Here is a 22,908-nt window from a genome sequence, read left to right on the forward strand (position 1 = left end):
TTTTAGATGAAAAAATTAATGAAGGGGCTCCCCATTTCATGGAGTCCCATTAGGCATAATGACACATAGTAGGCTTGTTCCTAAGGTGACTACCAATATCAGTTAGAAGAATAGCTAGGGGCTGTTATCATCTCTTTGTCTTCCCCATTTAGTTATCATGCATCAGAACTTTGGCCTCATTGAGGGTCTTAGTGACCAAGTATCCAAGAAGCCTATTGGACAAAGCATGTATCTGTGGTCAAAACTGAAGAAGTTCTAAATTCTTTGTCATGAACTTAGAGATGTTCACTGTATTGTCTTTCAAACAATGAAGAGCAGCACTAAACTAGGTGACCAGATCTTTGGGCAGCCATTCATGTTTCAGTTAAGAAAAAAAAGAAGTAAAGAAGATTATTCCATCTATTTTGGGGAAATTCATGCCAAAAAAAAAACAAAAAACAAAAAAAGAGTACTCTAAAAATCTTGAAGACAAAAAACCTTTACATATTTGGAATTATTTTATCAGAAAATCACTGCACTTTATATTTCTTTGATAAGCCAATTAAATTACATGGTTATAAGTTAAAATAAATGACTTCTTTTTTTTAATCTCTGTGATATAAAATTCAAGGAATTTGAGGGCCATGGGCCAAAGGGCCATAATGCAAAGGGGAAAGTAGGGAAAGGATCAGAAATACTCTGCATTCCTTTTTTATACACTGTGTGTGTGTGTGTGTGTGTGTGTGTGTGTGTGTGAATCCATGTAATTTTGTGGCATCAGATATTCTCTGTATATATTAACCCTTTCCTAGTTGTTGGGGGAAAGAAGGAGGTGCTATGGGGGCTGGAGGAAAGAAGACAATGTTGGGTGATGGATCCATCTCTGGGGCTCAACCCTTAGATACTATGTAATTCATCAGGTACACAGAAGACAGTTCATATATATTTAGGAAAAGAAGAAGAGATGGAAGGAGGGAGGGAAAGAGGCAGGGACCACAGATTCTCAGAATGTGAGGCGTCAACATCTTTGGTTCCAGTTGTGTGAACCAGAACACTGAGCTGTTTATAATCTTACAGAGATACTAATTCAAATCGGTCCTGCTTTCAGGTTGATAGAATAAAAGCAGTCCCTCAGCTGACAGACCAGAGCCCACCTCTACCATGGTTCTGAAATTCTTAACTTGTTTGCAGTAACTCTTAACTCTCATGAAATGATAGAAGTTTCATAGTTGGTGGAAATGGTCCAGAAGACAAAGCTGGTACAGAATTGATTATATCTAATAAAATATTACTGCTTAGCCAGAAATGGCTAAATGAATGAATGGGTAAATGAATATTTATTAATTTGGATATTCATTTAGATAAATGAATGAATGGAGAAAAGTAAGTGTCTTAGGACCTAATATTTGTTATCAGTCCCTTTTTAGGTTCCTTGATCCTCAAGTGCATCCCCTCATTCTGTTCAAACTCTCTCTTCTCTGCTAAAGATATCCATGACCAATGACTAATAGCTATTTTGGTAATTTTCATGTTATGTGTATTTTGCCACAATTAAGAATAATTTTTTAAACTAGGATCATAAATGAAAATGTAGAAATATAAAACTTTAGGGACAAAAAGTAAGAAAATCTTTGGGATCTAGGACTAGGTAAAGAGTTCTTAGACTTGATACCTGAAAGACAATCTATAAAAGAAAAAAATTGATAAATAGAACTTCATCAAAACTTAAAACTTTTGCTCTAAAGAACCCTCTTAGGAGGATGAAAGAAGGCTACAAGAAAATATTTGTAATCAACAAACCCTACAAAGGCTAATATCTAGAATATATAGGAAACTCTCAAAACTCAACAATAAAAAAAAATCCAAACAGAAAATGGGGAAAAATATGAACAGAAACTTTGTAGAAGAGAATATAAAGATGATCCAATAAACATACAAAAAGATGTTCAATGTCATCAGCCATTAGGGAAATACAAAATGGAAACCACAATGAGATATCACTACACGCCTATCAGAAAGGCTAAAATAAACATACATTGCTGGTGAGAATGAAAAATCGTAGAACCACTCTAGCAAGAAGTTTGGATGTTTAATATAAAACTAAACATGCAGTTATGGTCAGATCCAGCAATTGCACTCTTGGGCGTTTATTCCAAAGTAATGAAAATTGTGTTCATGCAAAAACCAATTCATGCATGTTCATAGTGGCTAATTTGTAATAGCCAGAACCCAGAAACAACTCAGATGTTCTTCAGTGGGTGAGTGGTTAAACAACTATGGTACATCCATTTCATGCAAAATTAAAAAGGAACAAGCTATTGAGATATATAATTTGGACGAACCGCAAGGGAACCCTGCTGAGTGAAAAAAAAAAAAAGCCAATCTCAAAAGATTTTATAGTATATAATTCCATTTATATAACATCCTTGAAATGACAGTTATAGAGACTGAGGACAGATCAGTGGTTACTAGGAGTTAGGAATGGGGAAGGGGACGCAAAGGGAGTGTGGTTATCAAAGAACATCAAAAGGGATCCTTGTGTGAAGGGCCTGTTCCATATCTTGACTAGTGGTAGATACACACACCTCCATGACCTAAAATTACATAGAACTAAATACAAACAAATGAGTAACATTGGAGGAATATGAATAATATTGCTGGATCATATTAATATAAAAAAGATAGTATCTGTTTACACTCCCAGCAGCATTATATGACATTTCCAGTGCCTCCACATGCTCACCAACACATATAATCAACTTTTTTATTATAGCCATTCTAATGATGTGTAATCATATCACATTGTGGTTTTAATTTCTATCTCCCTAATAGACTCATGATTTTGAATATCTTACATTTTCATGTTCTTAGCTATTTGTATATCTACTTTGGTGAAATGTCTATTTAAATCTCTCATACTTTTTAGTTGTTATTTATCTTTATATTTTTTAATTGTAGGAGTTTTTTATATACGCTAGACAGAAGTCCTTCATCAGAGATGTGATTTGCAAATATTTTTCCCACCCTGATTTTTCTTTTCATCTTAACGGTGTCTTTTGAGGAACAAAAATTTTTAAATTTTGACTAAATACAATTTATCAAATTGTTCTTACATGGATCGTGTTTCTGGTGTTGTATCTATGAAATCTTTGCCTAAATGAAGATCACAAAAAAATTCTCCAGGGTTTTCTCTAACAGTTTCATAGTTTTAGCTCTCACATTTAGATGTATGATCACAATTAATTTTTGTGTAGGATATGAGATAAGTACCTAAGTTCATATTTTCTTTGCATAAGCATATCCAGTTGTTCCAACACCATTTTTGAAAAGACTACCCTTTTATCATTGAATTGCCTTGGCACCTTTATCAAAACTCATTTGATGATAAATGTTAAAGAGTTATTTCTGGACTTTCTTTTCTGTTCCACTGACCTATGTGTCTATTGTTATGCCACTACCATTCTGTACCAAAGTTTATAGTGAGTTTTTAAACAGATATTGTAAGTCCTACTTTGCTCTTTTTTTTTTTTTTCAAAATTGTTTTGCTTATTCTAGGTTCTTTACCTATTACCTTTACCTATTCTAGGTTCTTATATATAAATTTGGAGATAGGGGTACCTGGGTGGCTCAGTCATTTAAGCATCTGTAGCCTTTGTAGGATTTGTTGATTACAAATATTTTATTCATTTCCTTGAAGTTAGATAGGAATTGTATTGACCCTTTAGATGATTGCCATCTTAACAATATTGATTCTTCCAATCCATAAACATGTATTTAAATCTTTGATTTCTCCAGTATTGTGTAGCTTTCAGTACATGTCATACATTTCTTTCGTCAAATTTATTCCTAAGTATTTGACACTATTTTGAGTGATATTGTCTCTTGATTTCATTTTTGGATTTTTGGATTTTCCATTGCTGGTATATTGAAATGCAACTGGTATTTGTATATTGCTCTTGTATGCTGTGACCTGCTGAACCCCTCACCATTACTCTTACAGCAACAATTTGTTGTTGTTTTTGTTGTTGTTGCTAGTGTGTCATGGTTAAGAATGCAATGACCATTAAAACAGTTTGGTGCCCCGTCTTGATTCCTGCTAAGGCACCCGTGGTTTTACCCACCATTGGTTTTGTACCAGCAGGGCAAAAGGCAGTAATCTGCTAGTGTTATCTTGATCTTGCAGACCCTAGGAAAGGTTCTCAGGGATCCTTAGGAGTCACAGACAACACTTAAAAGAACCACTGATCTAGATGATCTGTAAGCACCTGTTCAAGCCTGAAACAGCTTTGAAATCCTAAGATAAGTGTTGTTTACCAAACTTGTCTTAATAACATTTGATTAAATGGCTGATTTTCATGGCAGTTAATATTCCTTAAACCAGTACAAGTATTGCTAAGTAACTGAGTGTCTAGAAGAGGAAACTTGTAGACTAATTACATTAGACTGCAAACTTGTATGTTTTCTGTTCTGTTTCCTTAATCCTTTTGGACAGAAAGAAGGGCAAAGAGGACTAAAAGAGTCACAGATGGGAAAGATAAAAGAGAAATTGGGGGAAAAATCATATAAAATCAAGGGAAGGACTGAGGTAAGATTAGGGATAAATGGAGTTGATAATAGTTTCAGAGAAACCAGTTACAGACTGGAGTTCTGATGTGAAAAAGAAATCACACAATTTATGAGCTGGCAAAGAATTTAAAGATAAGAAATGTTGGGCGAGAACTAGATTATTTCGCAGAGGAGGGAAGCAAGGCCCAAAGATTTCTGACAGGACTGGAGCTGGAAGTCAGGATTTCCAGTTTCCCCCTCAGGATGTTCCATCTTCTCTCTTCCCATTAAATATAACTTTTATGGTTTTAATACTCTCTATACCACACATAGAACTTCCCCAGAAGATAGCCAGGCCTCCAAAACTTTAATAGTGAATTGTTAAAATGCACGGCATTCTTCGGTGAAGTGTCATCACATTACTGGTAATTCGAACATCTTAGGTAGGTTTTTTCTATTTCACTCTATGTCTCAGCTATTGGAAAGCTTGAAGTTTTATTGTCGAATGACTTTCTGTCATTAAATACTCAAAATCACCTCAAGCGTAGGTATCATAACACGTCAGCTTCAGCATCAATTGTATTCTCCCCACCCTCCCTCCAAGTCACGTAGGATACCATTTCTTCTCGCTTCATACCATTTCTTGGTTGGGTCATTGTTTCTAACTACGCATAGCATAATTAGTTTCCTGTGACCACGTGACATACTTTACAATGAAGAACTAGCTCCAGTTTTTAAGATTTTGTACATTAAATCATTAAATAAGCTGCATACCTTCAACTATGCCATTGGTTTTTCCCTTTTTCCTACTTATCACCAATTCTTGTTAAGTCTTTTGTAGGTACTCCCTAGATCTTTATGTGGGGATCTCTACCAGTTTGTTTTGTTTTGCTTTGTTCTGCTTTGGTTTTGCCTGCAGGTTTCTTTAAATAAATACCAGCAATGTACTACCATAGACAGTGCTGATTAAAAGAAACAATAAAATTTTTCATTAGGCTTTGGGCCTTACCGTGTGTCCAGGTCAGAGCACTTATTGTCTATAATTAACTATGTTCGTACTGTGTTACAAGAAAACGTAAGCCTCCAGTCATGACACATGTATAAAAGCTTTGCTCCATTCAGGAAAAACCAGGATTATTTTTTTCCAGTATGAATCTTCTCTTGGTTATGAATGAAATCTTAAAGTATTGATACATATCTTTGGCACTGACCTGTATAATTTTGATATTGAGTCCTTCTAATGTTCCTGCTTTAAAGAAGTTTCATTCTTCTCCACCCAATGATCCTTTGGTTTTCTGCATGCAAAATCAGCAGATGCTCATGCTTTTTTCTTTCTTTCTCTCTCTCTCAAATAAATGAATAAAATCTTTAAAAAAAATTCTCTGCCTCAATCCTGAAACAATTAAAACATAAAGGAAAAGCAAAACCCATTCTCAGTCACGCACAGTGATTTATTTTATTGTATCCAATTTGAGATTTGCAACAGCCAGAGAACATGTTCACATTAAAGGCTTGTCCTGGGCATCACAGGCATTATAATTAACTCAGTCTGCGCTATTGGAAGACGTTCTTGTTTACTACTGATTTGACTGCTCAAGTTCTACACCCTGTTCTCTCTGCCATTCTCTCTGTTCCTCCCCCAGCAAGGAAGAAAACCTAAGGACCCCACTTTTTGAAACGTGTACCTGGTCCATCATCTTCAAGTCCAAGGGACACTACCAGAATTCATGTTGAGGAGAAGAGAACAATTAATTTGAGATTTTCAGCTACTATCGACTGTGCTCATAAATCCCTCGTTCCTGTCTAGGATGGGTGGAGTGGCCCGGAGGGAGGAAGAGAATCCCTCAGCCGCACCGGATGGGCTGGGAGGAAAATTATCACACAAAAAAATGTGCCACTGGTTCTATTTATCCCACTATTAAGATGCCATGACAGTAACAAAAGTAATGCTCAAGCAATAGCATTAAGTGGCAAGAGATGACATCTGGAATAGATAAAGAGGGGTAAATTCATTTCTATTATCCTTGTTTTCATTAAGTTGTGCATAAATGGTACATTTCCACTTATGATTACAAATTATAGCAATTCAAAATAACTAATGTTTGTGTGGCACAGATTCAGTCTGGAGAATTCTTTCATATGCATTGTTCTGATTGAGCCCCCAGATGGTCATCATACCGTTGTTGGAGGCATGAGAACCACCCCACTTAACAAATACAGAAATGAAACTTACATGAGTTTACCCAAGGTCAGGTAGATCTTGATTTGGGGTTTTTTAAAAAATTATTATTATGTTCAGTTAGCCACCATATAGTACATCATTCCTTTTTGATGTAGTGTTCGCTGATTCAATACTTGTGTGTAACAGGTAGATCTTGGACTTGAATCCAAGTCTTATGCATTCACAACCTAAGTTGAATTGAGGGGGAAAACAGCCGTATTCTATAGTGCCAAGCTGGTGAGTCCTGAAACATCAGGCTATAACATTCAGTGAAGTCACCGGTTATTGAACTGTACCTTTATGTACTGATGCCTTCAGGGACTACTTGGGGGAGGGAGTAGTGGGATGCAGGCCCTAAACCAGTATGAGTTTTGATTTCATATGTCTATGTCCTATTCTATTTCTGCTCCTCCTGCACTACTGGGCGGTCAGCTCTCATTTTTTGTGCTCAAGGTGCTTCTAGAGCAGTGGTTCTCCAAGTATAGTTGATGGGCCAGCACTATCAGTATCCCCTGGAAACTTGTAAAGTAAGAGTGTAAAGGTGTAAAGTAAGTAAGTAAAGTAAGTAAGGGTGTAAAGTAAGAGTAAGTCATTCCGTGGTGAAGATTCAGGCAGTTTGCCTATAAGGAAAGTGCATGAGCTTGAGGGCATAAATTTCACATCAGCCAATTGGCTCATTACATTTTTGCTCACTTTCTGCTTGTTGTGTTCCAGAAAACTGACATAAACAGGCACAATGCACATTTCTGAAAGGTTCCTGCCACATAGACATTGCTTTGTATTAAACATAGTGGTGGACAGAGATCCTGCTTTTGGATCTAGTCATTCTAAAAACAGGTTGCTCGGGGCACCTGGGTGGCTCAGTGGGTTAAGCCTCTGCCTTCAGCTCAGGTCATGATCTCAGGGTCCTGGGATCGAGCCCCATGTCAGGCTCTCTGTTCAGCGGGGAGCCTGCTTCCCCTCTGCTTCCCCCCCTCTCTCTGCCTGCCTCTCTGCCTACTTGTGGTCTCTGTTAAATAAAATAAATAAAATCTTTAAAAATAAAATAAAAATAAAAATAAAAAATAAATAAAAACAGGTTGCTTATGGGTGTACCACGTGGTAGAAGTCCTTCAGTAAATCTGTTCTGACAGGTTAAAAAAATGCAGCCTGTCAATTTTGTATTGGTTTGGACAGAATCCAAATCAGCCACACACATACGTAATTTCTACATTAATTTCTGCCATTCAGAGGTACTTTAGTTTTCAGGTGATGATCGGGAACTTTATATTTCATCTGTAGAAAAAATCCCGTAGGTTAGAACCAAGGAAAGTATCCTTCACTAGCATCCATACTCAGCAGGTTGCCCTCTCCTGTCTCAGGGATTAGTCTGTGGTGTCCTCTGTATCCACTTGAGAATGCAGTTAGATGTGCTTCATGTCCAAGCGTCTGCTCTTTGGTTCTTATCAGGCTGGACAGTCTCATGACAGCCCAGACTGCGAGGGCTCCAAACTTTGTGGCAGTTCCTCTTTTACCTGAAGTCTTAACTAGAACAGTGTTCTCCCAGTTCCTCAAAGGACTCACTGACAGGTGCCTGGTTTCTTTCAATGTAAAAAATGGAAATATTACTCTGGGATACAGATAAACAACTTCTAAATAAAAAAGTAAATTACAAGATGAATTTGTTTTCAAGGCAAAATTGGTACTGCCTAATTTCAAAATATGAAAATATTTTCCTGAATTAACGATTGAGGATTATTAATTCATTCAACACCTACGATGTGCTAGGGACTATGTGATGTCCTTGGAAGTTATAAATATGAGGGTTCATAATAGCATAAGCCCTTGTATGACAAAAATAAGCTATGACTACCTGGTGCCTGATTAACCCTTTGAACCAATCCAACTTGTCAGTTTGTCACAGTGGTTTGGTTTTTCTTTCATTGAATTGATAGTGGCTTATGAACATTAACGAAATCAACTAGTTCCTTTGCTGTGGTCTAGATTTATCTTATATAGTTACTTATTTTTTCCTATCTTAGTCTGAATTCTTTCATTGATGTGCTTTTAAAAATCAAAACCTTTCAATTAGGCAATGGGACTACTTACCAGGAAAGTACACTAGGCAAAAAAGATTATAAGAAACTGTTAAAACATATTATTTCCATATGTTCCCACTCTTTTTTAAGGGCATTTGCTTTTATGTACAAAGGAACTTTTCTGGAAGAGAACATTTAACAATTAACAGTGGTTGCCCTTGGGCAGAGAGTTTAGGGGTCTTGATCACAAGGGAGATTTGCTTTTCATTTTATGTTTTTATACAGCTTAATTTTTGTCATTTTAAGTATTGTTTTCAATTTTGAATGCTAGTAAATAAGAGCAAGGATGCATTCCCAGCAAGTAGTCTTTCAGAAGTTCTAAAATATCTCTTCTAAATAAGAGAAACATAGATGAGCTACACTCTATGCCTTTTTGATTCCTTTATTGCTAAAACAGAGTGAACTGAGACTTGGAATGTAAAATTACTCCCACACTGGTTCCATGAAGAAAGATTAACAAGCAGAACCTACCCGATAATGGGGTCTCTTTGAGGAAGCCACCTTTAAACAGAAAAGGAAGAAGTTACCCCGACAGTGCCCTCATTTCCCCCGGTTGCATTAGGACAGTTACTATCCATACATCCTTTCAGAATGAAGTAGATATAGGTTAGAGAAGTCTGCACTGTGATTGTTTGGAAATTTCCTCCAATGATTTTTTTTTTTTAAAGCTTTATTTACTTATGGAGAGCGGGGTGGGGGGGAGAGGGAGAGAGAGAATCCTGAGTAGACTCCCCACTGAGCATGAAGCCTAACTTGGAGCTTCATCCCATGACCCTGAGATCATGACCTGAGCCAAAACCAAGAGTTGGACACTTAACCAACTGAGTAGCCCAAGCACCCCATCCAGTGATTTATTTCATTTCCCTTTGTCTTTAATTTCCAAGAAGAATCAATGCTCACTCCTGGGGAAAGGAAAAATAACAGCGAAAATAACAAAACTCTATTTCAAAGAAAGGCAATTCTATGATCTTTTTAAGGTGCCCACCAATTCTGTGATATCTTCCCCTTCAGTCCTTCTTCTACATATAACCCTAGTTGAAAGCTTTGCCAAGCATGAAAAAGGAAACAAGTCAATTGAGATTGGAAGGGCCTGAAAAGAGTTCATGCTCGGTTGTGTTTTTCTCTGGATCATTTTTCTTACCACTTGTCATTTAGAACCTCATAGGACTTCTTCGAAGTCTCCCTTGTTAAGCAAGAAACATCCTTTCTCTCATTATTGGATCTGTGAATTGGGAAATCCATCCACATGGATATCAGGATCCTCTGTTTCTGAAATGAACCAACCATAACAACTCAGTCACTGTAAAGCATACCCTGTAACTATTCCTACACATTTTAATTACATCTCTGTAGTCTTCAGGGGAGAATTGCAGTTGCATGACAAAATACTAAACTCTCATTCTATAAAAAGTCGTTTTCAGGTTTTTGTCTCTTTATGGGGGGAAATTCATCTCAGAAATAGTGTTTTATATCTTTACTTGTATCGAGCATCAACAACCAGCAATCAGCAATGGTATAATTATTTGTTAGTTTCAGGAAAACCGTCAAGAGTTTAGGGCAGTGTTCCTGTGAAAAGCCCACCCATTGTCCTTGGACAAAAGTTTATGCAAAAATTCTGAGAAGATAGTAACCAAGATTCATCAGAGTGCAGGGGAAAAAGAAAGAGATGAGAGGCAGAATTGCATTCCTCAATTCAAAATACTTTCAGAAAAGTATTCAAAAGAAAGGGAAATATACAGGAAACAAACTAAAAGTTGCTGAAGGGGAGGTAGGTGGGTAACTGCCTGATGGGCATTAAAGATGGCACTTGATGGGGCGCCTGGGGGGCTCAGTCTGTTAAGCGTCTTCCTACCACTCAGCCTTCCACTCAGGTCATGATTCCAGGGTCCTGGGATCGAGCCCAGCATCAGGTTCCCTGCTCCACAGGAGCCTGCTTCTCCCTCTCCTCCCTGCTTCTGCTCTCTCTCGCTATCTCTATCACTATCTGCCTCGCTCAAATAAATAAATAAATAAAATCTTTGAAAAGAAAGATAGCACTTGATGGAATGAGCACTGGGTGTTGTCAGCAGCTGATGAATCACTAAATTCTACCCCTGAAAATAATAACAGTGTAAGTTAATTAAATTGAATTTAAATTTTAAAACTTTTAAAAATGAAAGGGAAATATGTTTGAAGACTGAAAGGAGAGGATTTCTGAGATAAGTCATACAAGGTCTTAGCCATAAAAATAGAATTTTAGAGAGCCCTACATTACTAAATTCTCAAAATGAAGATTATGTTAATGACCACATTGACCATGAAATTAAACCTCACATAATCTTTTAGATATGTCAGAAGAGAAATTCAAAGCTCTCCTCAGAGCTACTAAGGCAATAGGTACTTTGCAAAAAAAGAGAAATAAGGTGTGTCAAGTTAGGACGGTTTTTCCTATTGTGTGGAATCCGTTTCAATTCCGAGTTACTAAGCAAAAATTAGAAAGGAAATCAATACCATATTTACTCTTAAAAGGCATCATGTGTTCAGCAGGGTCTCCCCTTTTAAGTAGCTGAGCTAGTATTTAAGCCCATGCTCTGGGTATAATACCTAATTAGATAAATACCAGCAACTCACAGGGGGTTTTATGATCTTGCTACTTGCCATGGCCACTAGAGGGTATCCATTTTTTCTTCCAACAGAGGTTTTAAATTGTCAACATTTAAGAAAAGACTTTCGGCGGGCGCCTGGGTGGCTCAGTGGGTTAAAGCCTCTGCCTTCCGCTTGGGTCATGATCCCAGGGTCCTGGGATCGAGCCCCACATCGAGCCCCACATTGGGCTCTCTGCTCAGCAGGGAGCCTGCTTCCTCTTCTCTCTCTGCCTGCCTCTCTGCCTACTTGTGATCTCTGTCTGTCAAATGAATGAATAAAATCTTTAAAAAAAAAAAAAAGAAAAGACTTTCGGGCAAATGCTACAAACAGATCACAGTAACCACATTTGTCTGTAGGATAAAGGGAGGTCTAAGCCTAAATAAAGAAAGGGCACTTATGATACACCTGGTGAAGCAGAGTCAGCCCCATCGGCACAGAGGAAAAGTTAAGTTCAAAATGACTCCAAGGTGTTAAGCTGCTGACAAGTCAGTACATCCTAAACTACTTCCTTTTTCCAGGATTCTCCATCACCTCGCATTCAGAGCCCATGCTGCTTGTCAAGAGATAATATAATCCTCCAATGCTGCTACTTGAAAACTAACTTTACTTATGGGTTAGTAAAAAAAGATAAGAGATAACTGCCTCCCTTCTCAGTCAAGCTGTCACCCAAACCTTAACCTTTTGCTGCTTTTTGAAAAGTAGGTGGTCATTTGCATCGACATGGATGGAACTGGAGGGGATTATGCTAAGTAAAATAAGTCAAGCAGAGAAAACAGCTATCATATGGTTTCACTCATATATGGAACATAAGGAATAGCATGGAGGACATTAGGAGAAGAAAGAGAAAAATGAGGGGGAGAAATCAGAGGGGAAGATGAACTATATGAGACCTTGGACCCTGATGGAGGAAATAAACTGAGGGTTTCAGAGGGGAAATGGTGAAGGGATGAGGTCGCTGGGTGATGGGTATTGAGGAGGGCACATGTTGTGATGAGCACTGGGTGTTAGATACAACTGATGGATGTAAGTGTCCACGTTTTCCATGCCACCTCTGTTGTTTCTGACCCCGGCGTCTCCTTCTTTCAGCTTCTGGCGGGCCGCTGGCCTTTCGATCACAATGACTTCGGCGTATTTCTTTGCAAGCTGTTCCCCTTTTTGCAGAAGTCCTCGGTGGGGATCACCGTCCTCAATCTCTGCGCTCTCAGTGTTGACAGGTAATGGGGTTCTCTCTCTGCACTCCTGTTGGGTTTCAAAAAGCATTTTTCTCAAAAAGAAGAGAAGTCAAGGAGCCTTGAGAGTTGGTGCACAGGACAGTTGTTAATTAGTTTCAAGTGAATTAAAATATCAAAAATCTAGCCCTACTGTTTAGAATCACTTTACACATTGGCTGATCATTAGCCATCTTTCGCTCAGCAATGTGTATCTAGAACATTTTGCCAGTTATAGCCGTTTGGCACCCTATCGCAGCAAAGGAGAAATGAACATATTGGATGGAAAGAACCTTGGAAAAGGAGATTTTAGGACATGCAAATGCTATATTTTCCATGGTGCATTTCTCATTAGAAAAAAAATATATCATTCAGTTATATGTATAATACTTGATTACTTGAGCTGAGTGGTGAATACATAATATTGTTATATTCTTCTCAAAGTGTCTCTGAATGCCTGAAATGTTTCACAGTCTTTAAAAAGAGGGCAACAACAGAAGAACTCCTTGATCGGATTCTGAAAAACCCATCAAGTTTCTCTAAGTCTTTCTAGAATTCTCAAACAGGGATGCCAAGACTTCTCTAAAGGGAGTCCTTCTAGACAATATTTTCTGCACCTCCTAACTTTCATAGCAGTAACTATAAAGAATGAAGTTAGGAACCATATAACATGTTCTATGGCGTCCCTTTATATTGAATATTACCCTATGCAAATGCTCTTTAATGTCCCACTTAATTGATCTACCACAATTTAGAAGAGGTTTCCACTTTTGTGCTCTCACACTCTGGCAATCACTCTGTCAGAGCACCTGAGTCCCACCATCATAGAAATAAAAGACTCCTTTTCTTAAAGAACATTTAAGCCTTTACAGACATTCTGTTATCTATCACCTGCAATCACTTTGGGGGACCAAATCATTATTGTTAAAACATAAAAATACTCATTCCTGGGGCGCCTGGGTGGCTCAGTGGGTTAAAGCCTCTGCCTTTGGCTTGGGTCATGATCCCAGGGTCCTGGGATCGAGCCCCACATCGGGCTCTCTGCTCAGCAGGGAGCCTGCTTCACTTCCTCTCTCTCTGCCTGCCTCTCTGCCTATCTGTGATCTGTCTGTGAAATAAATAAATAAATAATCTTTAAAAAAAAAAAAAAACTCATTCCCTTAGTAGATGAAAATTATCATGGCATCCTTATTATAAATTATGCCACGTATGCCTGTAATACCTGTGAAACACAAAGTGAAAAGTTTAGCTTTTTAAGTGTTCTTAAAAATAAATGTATTGCAAAAAAATGTATTGCTGAAATTACAGCACACAAAAATTCCTATAGTAGTTTAAAATGTCATGATTCTACTGACAGAATTGCTGCTGATGCAGTGGTAAACACGAGATCAGAGAGCATTTCTCCTTTACTAGTCGCATTCTCAGTTGTTCCCAGGAAAACCTGAGGTCTGTGTGCTTTTCTTCTGCATCATGGCAGGCATTAAGGGCCACTGTATTAACACATTTACGGAGTGTAGGTGGCCATTGTGTCACTTCCACTGGACAAAATAATTGACTGTGTTACCTGTGGCCACGTCCTAAGAAACTGAGTAAGCATTTGTAATCTGGATTTTATTCACTAATGAGTTCTCACTCTGCTGTTCCTATTCCTAGCATCCAATAGCACTATTTCATCTTGTATCTGAGGTGGTGTAGTATCTAAAAATTAAAGCACTTAAATTATATCTGTGACATTACTAATAAGTGTGAAATATTTCCTGTATTTATCAAGTTGTATATTTAGAGATGTGGCTGTGTATGCTTATTACAAAATCCAATTAAATTTTTAATTACAATATAACTCTAGAATCCCTGTGGGGAAAAGAAAGAGAAAATAATCATTATAGTTTAAAAAAGAATTATGTTTCCTACATGCATACTCTTCCCATATAATAGTGCTAAATGTTATAAAGCTACAGTATTGAAAACAGTATGGCACAGGGGCACCTGTGTGGCTCAGTCAGTTAAGTGTCTAATTCTTGATTTTGGCTCAGGTCATGATCTTAGGGTCTCGGGATCGAGCCAAAACAAGCAAACAAAAAGACAGTGTGGCACATACATATAAATATACTGAGAAATAAATGGGAAAGCCGGAAACAGGTGTTATAGTGTAGTAGAGTGTAATATAGACTGAAATCACTTTGAGTATAATGAGGAAAGGAAAAACAGTGCTATTTAGCCATCTTGGGAGAAAAGTATGTTAAAGTCTTATCTTTTACTATATGTCAATAATAATATTTATAATAGTTACCACTTATTGAGTATAAGTACATGCTAAGCCATGTTAAAAATACTTTACAGCAGTTCTTGTCCTCGGTCCTTCTGACATGAGCTTATGATGGTCCTATAATCACCCTCACTTTACAGATGAGGGACCTGAGGACAGAAGAGATTAACCAAGGCCAGTTGGTGACCAAGGCAGTAATCAACTATAAGTCGTCCACCTTGTTAACCACTACACTCCAGCATGTAGAAACTTATGCCATATAGAAGAAAATAGACTAATATCTTTTTGATCACTAGTAAAGGAGGACTTTTTGAACTTAAAAAGGTGGCAGAAATGCTGAATATAATTATAAAAGGATTTCAGAACATAAAACTTTAAAGCATGAAGATCAAGCATTCATAAATTTAAAAAACAAATTAAGCAAGAAACTGGGGGAAATATTTGCAGCAAATACCTGATACAAAAGCTACAACATGCTAATATTCTTGGTAACCAAGGAGGCTATACAGATAGTAATTAAAATCATAAGACTTCCATATAAAAAGAGCATGACTATAAAAATACCAAAGAAGAAACTTAAATGATTAATTAACATATGAATAATGTTCATGTAATCAAAGAGATTTCAGCTGAGGAAACATGTTTCTCAGTATCTGGTGGGAGTAGAGATTTAAACAGCCCTTCAGGAAGGTAAAATCCTACAAACGCTTTTGTCTTGTGACCCAGTAATTATAATTTTAAGGATTGATTCTAAGAAAACAATCTAAAAAATCTGAACAGAGAATTCATGCACAAAAATGTGCTTTATAAAATTATTTACAGGAAAATATAGCAATCTTATTACCCATGTTAGGCCAATGGAGAAGGAGGCTAAATGACGTGTGTAGGTATATGAACATAAAATTCCTTGAAGACAACATGACAAATATTAGCAGTAGTTATATCTCAGGATGGGATGATGGGTGTTCACAATGTTGTTCTAGGAGTAGAAAAAAAATTCTGAAAGTATATTTACTTTTATTGCCTATTACCCATTTTCCTTATTTACTCTATGCTATTTTATACATTTTATTTATCTCAGTTATGCAGCTCATTCCTGTGACCTGTGTCTATATCAAGATTAATTTTCTATGGGCAGGCAGCTCTAAAGGTAAGCAATATAGACACATAGACATGACCACGGAAGCTTCTGTATGTGGAGAAATACATGCAGGTGCCCAGCCCAGAGCTGCCTCTATCCCTATTAGTGCCTTTACAAAAACCATCATATTTTGGAAAATATCATTTTATTAAAAAAATAACTTTGTCCCAAAGGCTTTAAAAACCAGAACAATAGGTTACACCTGGGTGGCTCAGTCAGTTAAGCCGCTGCCTTCAGCTCAGGTCATGATCCCAGAGTCTTGGGATCAAGACCCGCATCAGGCTCCTTGCTCAGCAGGGAGCCTGCTTCTCTCTCTGCCTCTGCCTGCCACTCTGCCTGCTTGTGCTCTCTCGCTCTCTCTCTGACAAATAAATAAATGAATAAAATCTTAAAAAAAAAAAAAAAAAAGAATCAGGACAATAATGAGCGCTGGGAAAGAGGAACCCAGCTTTCTATAAGAAAACTGCACCTCTGAGGAAACATCCAACCAAAAGCCAAAGTTGGACAAGATCAGCATATGACAAAAAAGAATGAGAAACAGAATGAAGACAAGGACGATTCTTGTTCCCTATAAATAATAACATCTTTTTTAAGACATGTAAGTATAATCTCCTAAGGGGCATGGATAAAGAGAGAAGCCAAAAGAGAGGAAGAACTCATCATCAGGGAAATGCAAATCAAAACCATGGTGTAATATCATCTCACGCCTGTCAGAATAGCTAGTATCAAAAAGACAAGAGACAACAGGTGTTGGCGAAGATGCAGAGAAAAACGAACCCTGTGCACTACTGGTAGGAATGTAAATTGGTATAGCTACTGTGGAAAACAGTATGGAAGTTCCTCAAAAAATTAAAAATAGAACTACCATATGACCTAGCAATTCCAGTTCTGGATATTTATCCAAAGAAAATGGAAACACTAATTTGAAAAGATATGAGTAGCCTTATCTTTATTGCCACATTATTCATGATAGCCAAGATGTGGAAACAACTCATGTCTACCCATGGATGAATGGATAAAGAAGATGTGGCACATATAAACAATGGAATATTATTCAGCGGTAAAAAAGAATGGATCTTGCCATCTGTGACAACATGGATGGTCTTTGAGGACATTACATTAAGTGAAATGAGTGGGACAGAGAAAGACAAATACTTATGATCTCATTTATATAGAAAATCTAAAAAATAAAACAAGCAAAACAAATCAAAAACAAGCTCATAGATAGCACAGATTGGTGGCTGCCAAAGGGCAGGGTGGTGGGGGTGAAATGGCTGCAGGAAGTCCAAATGTACAAACTTCCAGTTATAAAATAAATAAGCCATGGTATGTAATGTACAGCATGGTGACTATAGTTAATACTGTGCTACATATTTCAAAATTTCTAAGGGACTAAATCTCAAAAGTCCTCATCACACACACACAAAATTCTATAACTGTGGTGAGCGATGTTCGTTAGACTTATTGTCATGCTCATTTCACAATGTATACAGATATTGAATCGTTATGTTATACACCTGAAACTGATAGAATGTTTTATGTCAATTATACCTCAATACAAATACATACATACATATATACATACATACATGTTTTAAAAGAGAGAAGATAGAATTTGCTTGTTTTAGTAAGCAATGTAGGCAAATTGTCACCCTTGAGATATATTTTCTAGTGAGAAAATTTAGAGTATATTTTGTACGTCATGTTATGTGGCATAGTTATGGTGTTCATTTTATATTTTATATAAGTCTAGGTAGTCAATTTTTTGTTGAAAAAATATTTTAAGGTACCTATTCCTTAGTGACATACTATATAATAAATTATCCCTAGATAGATTGAGAAGCATAATTCATAATTTAATTCCACAGGGGCTCAGGCAGGAAGGGGATGGTACACAGATGTGAAAAATAAGGCCCAGCTGCTGCCCCTTAGAAGTCTTCACACTTGTGAAGATGGCAACCTGAGGACAAGGGAGAAGGAAATGCATGAAGGTATTTAGGCTACAGAATGCCTAAATCCCCTAAGCCATCAAAACCCCAAATTGCTCTTCCCTCTCTTCCTTGGGGGAATCTCAAGCAACCATTTTGCAGTTTCATTCTCCCCAGTAGAAACTCTACCTGTAGGGGTTGAGGGGGGTTGGGGCATGGAGTGGATGGAGGGAATCAGTCATAGGTTCCCATGTCAGGTGTAGGCTCACCTCATCTTACCACATCTTCCCCACTCCCATCTCGTGCACGGAGAAAAATGAACTAAATGTCCCATCATAAATTATCAGCTGTGTATCCAATGACATGTTCTTGGTTAAAAGGAGGAAAGAAAAAATGGCATCAAAAGTCTATTTCATTAAGACGTGGGCTCAGTTTTAGATCAAGACAATAAATCATTTTAAAATTCCACTCCCACAAAAATCTGCCTTAATTCAGGTTTTCCTTGGTAATAAACTCAACATTCTTTGTTCCCTGGGTCCTTTCTTTATTATTTTACATTTCATTTGGTACTGACTCTAAGCTTTGGGACCTGAGTGTAGGGAATCTATTTTGACATTTCCAGTTCAAAAGCTTTCACCCTAGAGAATGAATCATTCACACTTAATTCTAGAAGATACGATTTGCTTTGGGTCTTGATTTGGTTGCATTATATTCTACTAAAAATAAGAAAATCCCTCTTTCCTTTTTTTTTTTTTTTAGAAAATCCTTCTGTAAAATAATAAAACTAAAACAAGAAATAATAAGAGGGAAATTGCAACCTATTACAAAACAATTTGCAGTTTAGGAATCCCTGCCTTCCTCTTGTGAGCTGAGTGAATCAAACTACAGTTCAGGAAGAGTTCTCGTGATTTTTTAAATATATTTTCAGTATAATTATCTCTCATTTCAGAGTTGTTATTTTGAGAGAAAATAATAAAAGGAACTATATATCCAAGTTCTATACAATTTCTTTATTACCTCATTGATTATTCAATGAATATGGAATACAGAAAGTTGAAAGAAAAAAATCTAGCTCTTTTCACTATCAGCTTTTAATCTAAATGAGGTAAATAAGAGAGTAAGAGGAAACCATGACTTGCCCCAGAAAAGATAAACTTTCATTGTAAATATTGACTATGGACTGCCTCCTCTACATTTTCACTAGTTCCTCCTCAAATCAAACTTTCATTGATTTTTACTTTGCATCCTTAGTCACTTAAGAAAAAGATAAACAGGAATTTCAGAAAAGACTGAGGAAATTTAGAAACAATTTTGACCTTTCCTCAGCTTTATCAGTGAAAAATTTTTTTAACACTACAGTAATATATTTCTAACATGAATGAATTTTTCCCAGCAAAATAGGACTAACCAGCCATTACCAACAATTAAAATGGGTATTTTTGCATGCCATAAATGACATATTTCAGATGTTACTTAGAGTTTGTTTGGGGGTAAAAAGGACGGAGCAGAATGGAAGGGGAATTCAACGCTGTTCTTTGTAAAGTTAACTGTCATGTTTAAAGTGGAAAATGATGGGGTCAGTCAGACCAGTAAAAAGGTCTGGGTACAGATCTAACTTGTAGTTAAAAATTGCCTGGGGAAGGAGGCTATGAAAAGATAAAACTCTCTTGACAAATGCTCCAAGAATGATGTATAATTAGATACCTGGAAAAGTTGCAGAGATGATTAATAAGGCAGTTTTGTTTGATAAGCCTCAAATTCAAAAGCCAATGTCACTTCTTCATCCCAGCATTTCACGTAATTGCTTATTGGTCTCTATGATGTTCTCAAAGGTTTGTCCTAAGTCAAGAAACATGAAAGTGGTCTTCTGGAAAGCTTCATTTTTATTTAGAGTCAGACTTGGTTTCTCCTTATTCTCCCGCTGGTATGATGTCCTGTTGCTGCATGAAAATAGGGGAGACATGAAAGGAGAGTCAGAGCCAGAAGAGAGAACCCAGGGCCAGGAGAGAGACAAAGCCAACGCTGACTGTAGGGCAACCTGGGATCTCATTTTGAGGTCTGTGCCCATGCACACAGTTATGTATTCTTTTATCTTAATTCTATTGACAAGATCAAGCGACTGGTTAATTTTGCTATCTTACTTTTCTTTGCTAACAGTCTACCCCAAAACTTAGCAGCTTTAGACAACCACCATTTTATTATTATCTCACCATGTGGTGGGGTAGGAATTTGGGCAATTCCTCTGCAACTTGTCACTTCGCCTGGGTATTTTGGTGGATTTTAGCTGATGGCTAAGCCTCTCTCTTGGGTCCAAGACAAATGACTAGCCCATTGGCAAGAAGACCTGGAAGTCTGAGCTCAGCGGAGCCTCACCCCCTCTCCTGCAGTCCAGCACCTCTCAACACGTTCTGTGAGACAGGCACGCGGGTGGAGCTGTGGCTCTGCTCAGAGACCAGGCCTGAAACCCACAAAACATCCTTCCAGCTCCACTCAGCCAGTCCAAGCAGTCACTGGCCAGCCCAACTGAAAGACTCAGCTGAAGAAGTGTGAAAGTGCTCATCGCTATCTTTTAATCCACTGTGCCTGGTTTGTCTTTCAAATTCTTCCTGCTGGTTTTGCCTCCAGACCTCTGTATGGCAGTTGGTTTGTCTATCCCGTAAGAGACAGAAATCAGAAACAAACATTATAAGTGACTGCATTTGCTGTTAGTTTAAAATGTGCCCAGGTGAGGATAGAAGTGATAACTGAAGGGAAGTGGCAGAATTGAAGGAAAAAGAATAATTTCTAATGTAGGCAAGTATGGACAGGCACCCGATAGAAACTTTTTAAAAGTATGTTAGCTACCTTTTCCTTCCCTTGATTCAGTAATCTCACTCAAGATAATTAATCCAGGAAAATCATTCAAAAACAGAAAAAACTATATGTACAAACATATTTGTAGATGTGTTATTCACAACCTTGAAACACTAGAATTGATGTGACCTTAGGAGAAATATTTAAGTCAACTCTATCAATACCCAGTTATACTGTGTAGCTATTAAATTAATAAATGCCATGCCTCTACAGAAGCATAAGGACTTTTTTTTTAAAGATTTTATTTATTTATTTGACACAGAGAGAGATCACAAGTGGGCAGAGAGGCAGGCAGAGAGAGAGGGGGAAGCAGGCTCCCTGCTGAGCAGAGAGCCTGATGCGGGGTTCGATCCCAGGACCCTGAGATCATCACCCGAGCTGAAGTCAAGAGTCGGATGCTCAACTGACCAAGCCATCCAGGTGCCCCTAGGGATATTTTTAATAATGAAAAGTGGATAAAACTAAAAATAAAATTTTAATTGATACGACTGTAATATATATTTAGTTTATGCATATGTGAATAGAAATAGACAAAGAATAAAAAGAGATAAAAATAGATTTTGTTGAAGTATTATCTTTTGAATTTGTTTTATTTTATATTGTTTTAAAGCACATTCAATAATAAATATTTTAAAATTTAGTGACCATCCCATACCATACCTCAAAAATTCAAAAACATGCATTAAATGCTTTTGGCCTTGAGAACATCTAAAAATCTATTTATAGACATATACAGTAACAAACATCTTTACATAAATAAAGCATGTAATTTATAGTTTTATTTTGGTACATCACATGACAGGGTAACAAGGTGATGTTGTGGGAAAAGACTCCCCCTGGGAGTTGGCACACCAGAGCCCTGGTCCAGGCTCTCCACATTCACAGGAGACCAGGCAGAGGATATAGTAATACTCCAGCCCTCAGTTCCCAACTAGTAGAACATGAAGGGGAAAAAGAGCAACCCAAGTGTCCCTCATGGGTTGTGTTTTTTTTTTTTTAATTATTTGATTCTAAGATTCTCAAAGTATTAGCTTTTTATCTGTTGCCTACTCAGGGATGGCTTGAAAAATAAGAAAATGCTCAGAATGTAGTATGTATTGGCTGAAGCCAATAAAGAGAAATGCATGGCCAGGAAACAAAGACACTTAACAGATATGGATTTGGCATCTATTGTTCTAGGCATTAGGACCAACATATAAAATGTCTGCCCTCATGGAGCTTATATTTTAAGAAAAGGGTGGACATAAGCAATAAAGAAAATAAATACAATCTTTGATTGGTCACATGGTAGTAAGTGCTATGGAGAAAAATAAATTGGGGTGAGCAGGTCAGTGTAAGTCTGGAGGGATTCCGGCAATTTCAAATAGCATGTTCAGGAAAGGGCCCTGTAAGAAGATATAAGTGAGCAGAGAAGGAGATGATGAAGCAGCTCTGAGGACACCAGTAGGCATTCTCCTGGGATGGGAAACCAGTGGGGGATTTGAACAGAGGGATGACATGATGGACTTCCGAGCTAACAGGCTCACTCTGGGTAGAGTACAGTAGGCAAGTCGATGCAGGGAGCTCGGTGCGGAAGCTACAGGAGAGCTGGTGGGAGGAGGTTACATTTGGATGCATTGTGAAGGAGGAGGTTGCAGGGTTTGCTAAAGAACTGGATGTGTGGTAACAAAGAGAAAAGAGGAGTGAAAGCTAACTTCAGATTCTGCGCCTGAGGTGGTAAAGACTGGAGAGAGGTTAGGGTGGGGGGTCATGGAAGAGGACCAGGAGTCTGGCTTGGGTGAGTTCCGATGCCTACTGGATATCAAGTGGACATCTCAATTAAGCAGTTGGATAGACAAGTTTGGAGCTAGAGGCCAGGTTCTAGGTTAGAGTTGTAAATTTGGGAATTAATGATCAGTATATAGAAAATTGATACTAAAACCATGAGACTGTATAAATCACTAAAAGAAAGTGTGTTACCAGAGGCGGAAAGAGGTCCAAGGACTAAGGTGGAATCCAATGCTACTAAAAGTTTGAGAATTGAGCAGTTTCCAGCCAAGGAGATGAGATGGGGAGTGGCCAGTC

General features: G+C 37.6%; 1 protein-coding gene across 1 annotated transcript in view; it reads left to right on the forward strand.

The window, feature by feature from the left end:
* Window positions 1-22,908, forward strand: part of EDNRA (endothelin receptor type A) — a 57,250-nt gene that overhangs the window by 17,399 nt on the left and 16,943 nt on the right. The window contains exon 3 of the mRNA XM_080796700.1: window positions 12,535-12,662. Within this exon, the coding sequence (XP_080652826.1) occupies window positions 12,535-12,662 (128 nt within the window). The remainder of the gene's footprint in view (window positions 1-12,534; window positions 12,663-22,908) is intronic.

The sequence above is a fragment of the Martes martes genome (genome assembly GCF_963455335.1).
Source record: "Martes martes genome assembly, chromosome: 2".
NCBI lineage: Eukaryota > Metazoa > Chordata > Mammalia > Carnivora > Mustelidae > Martes > Martes martes.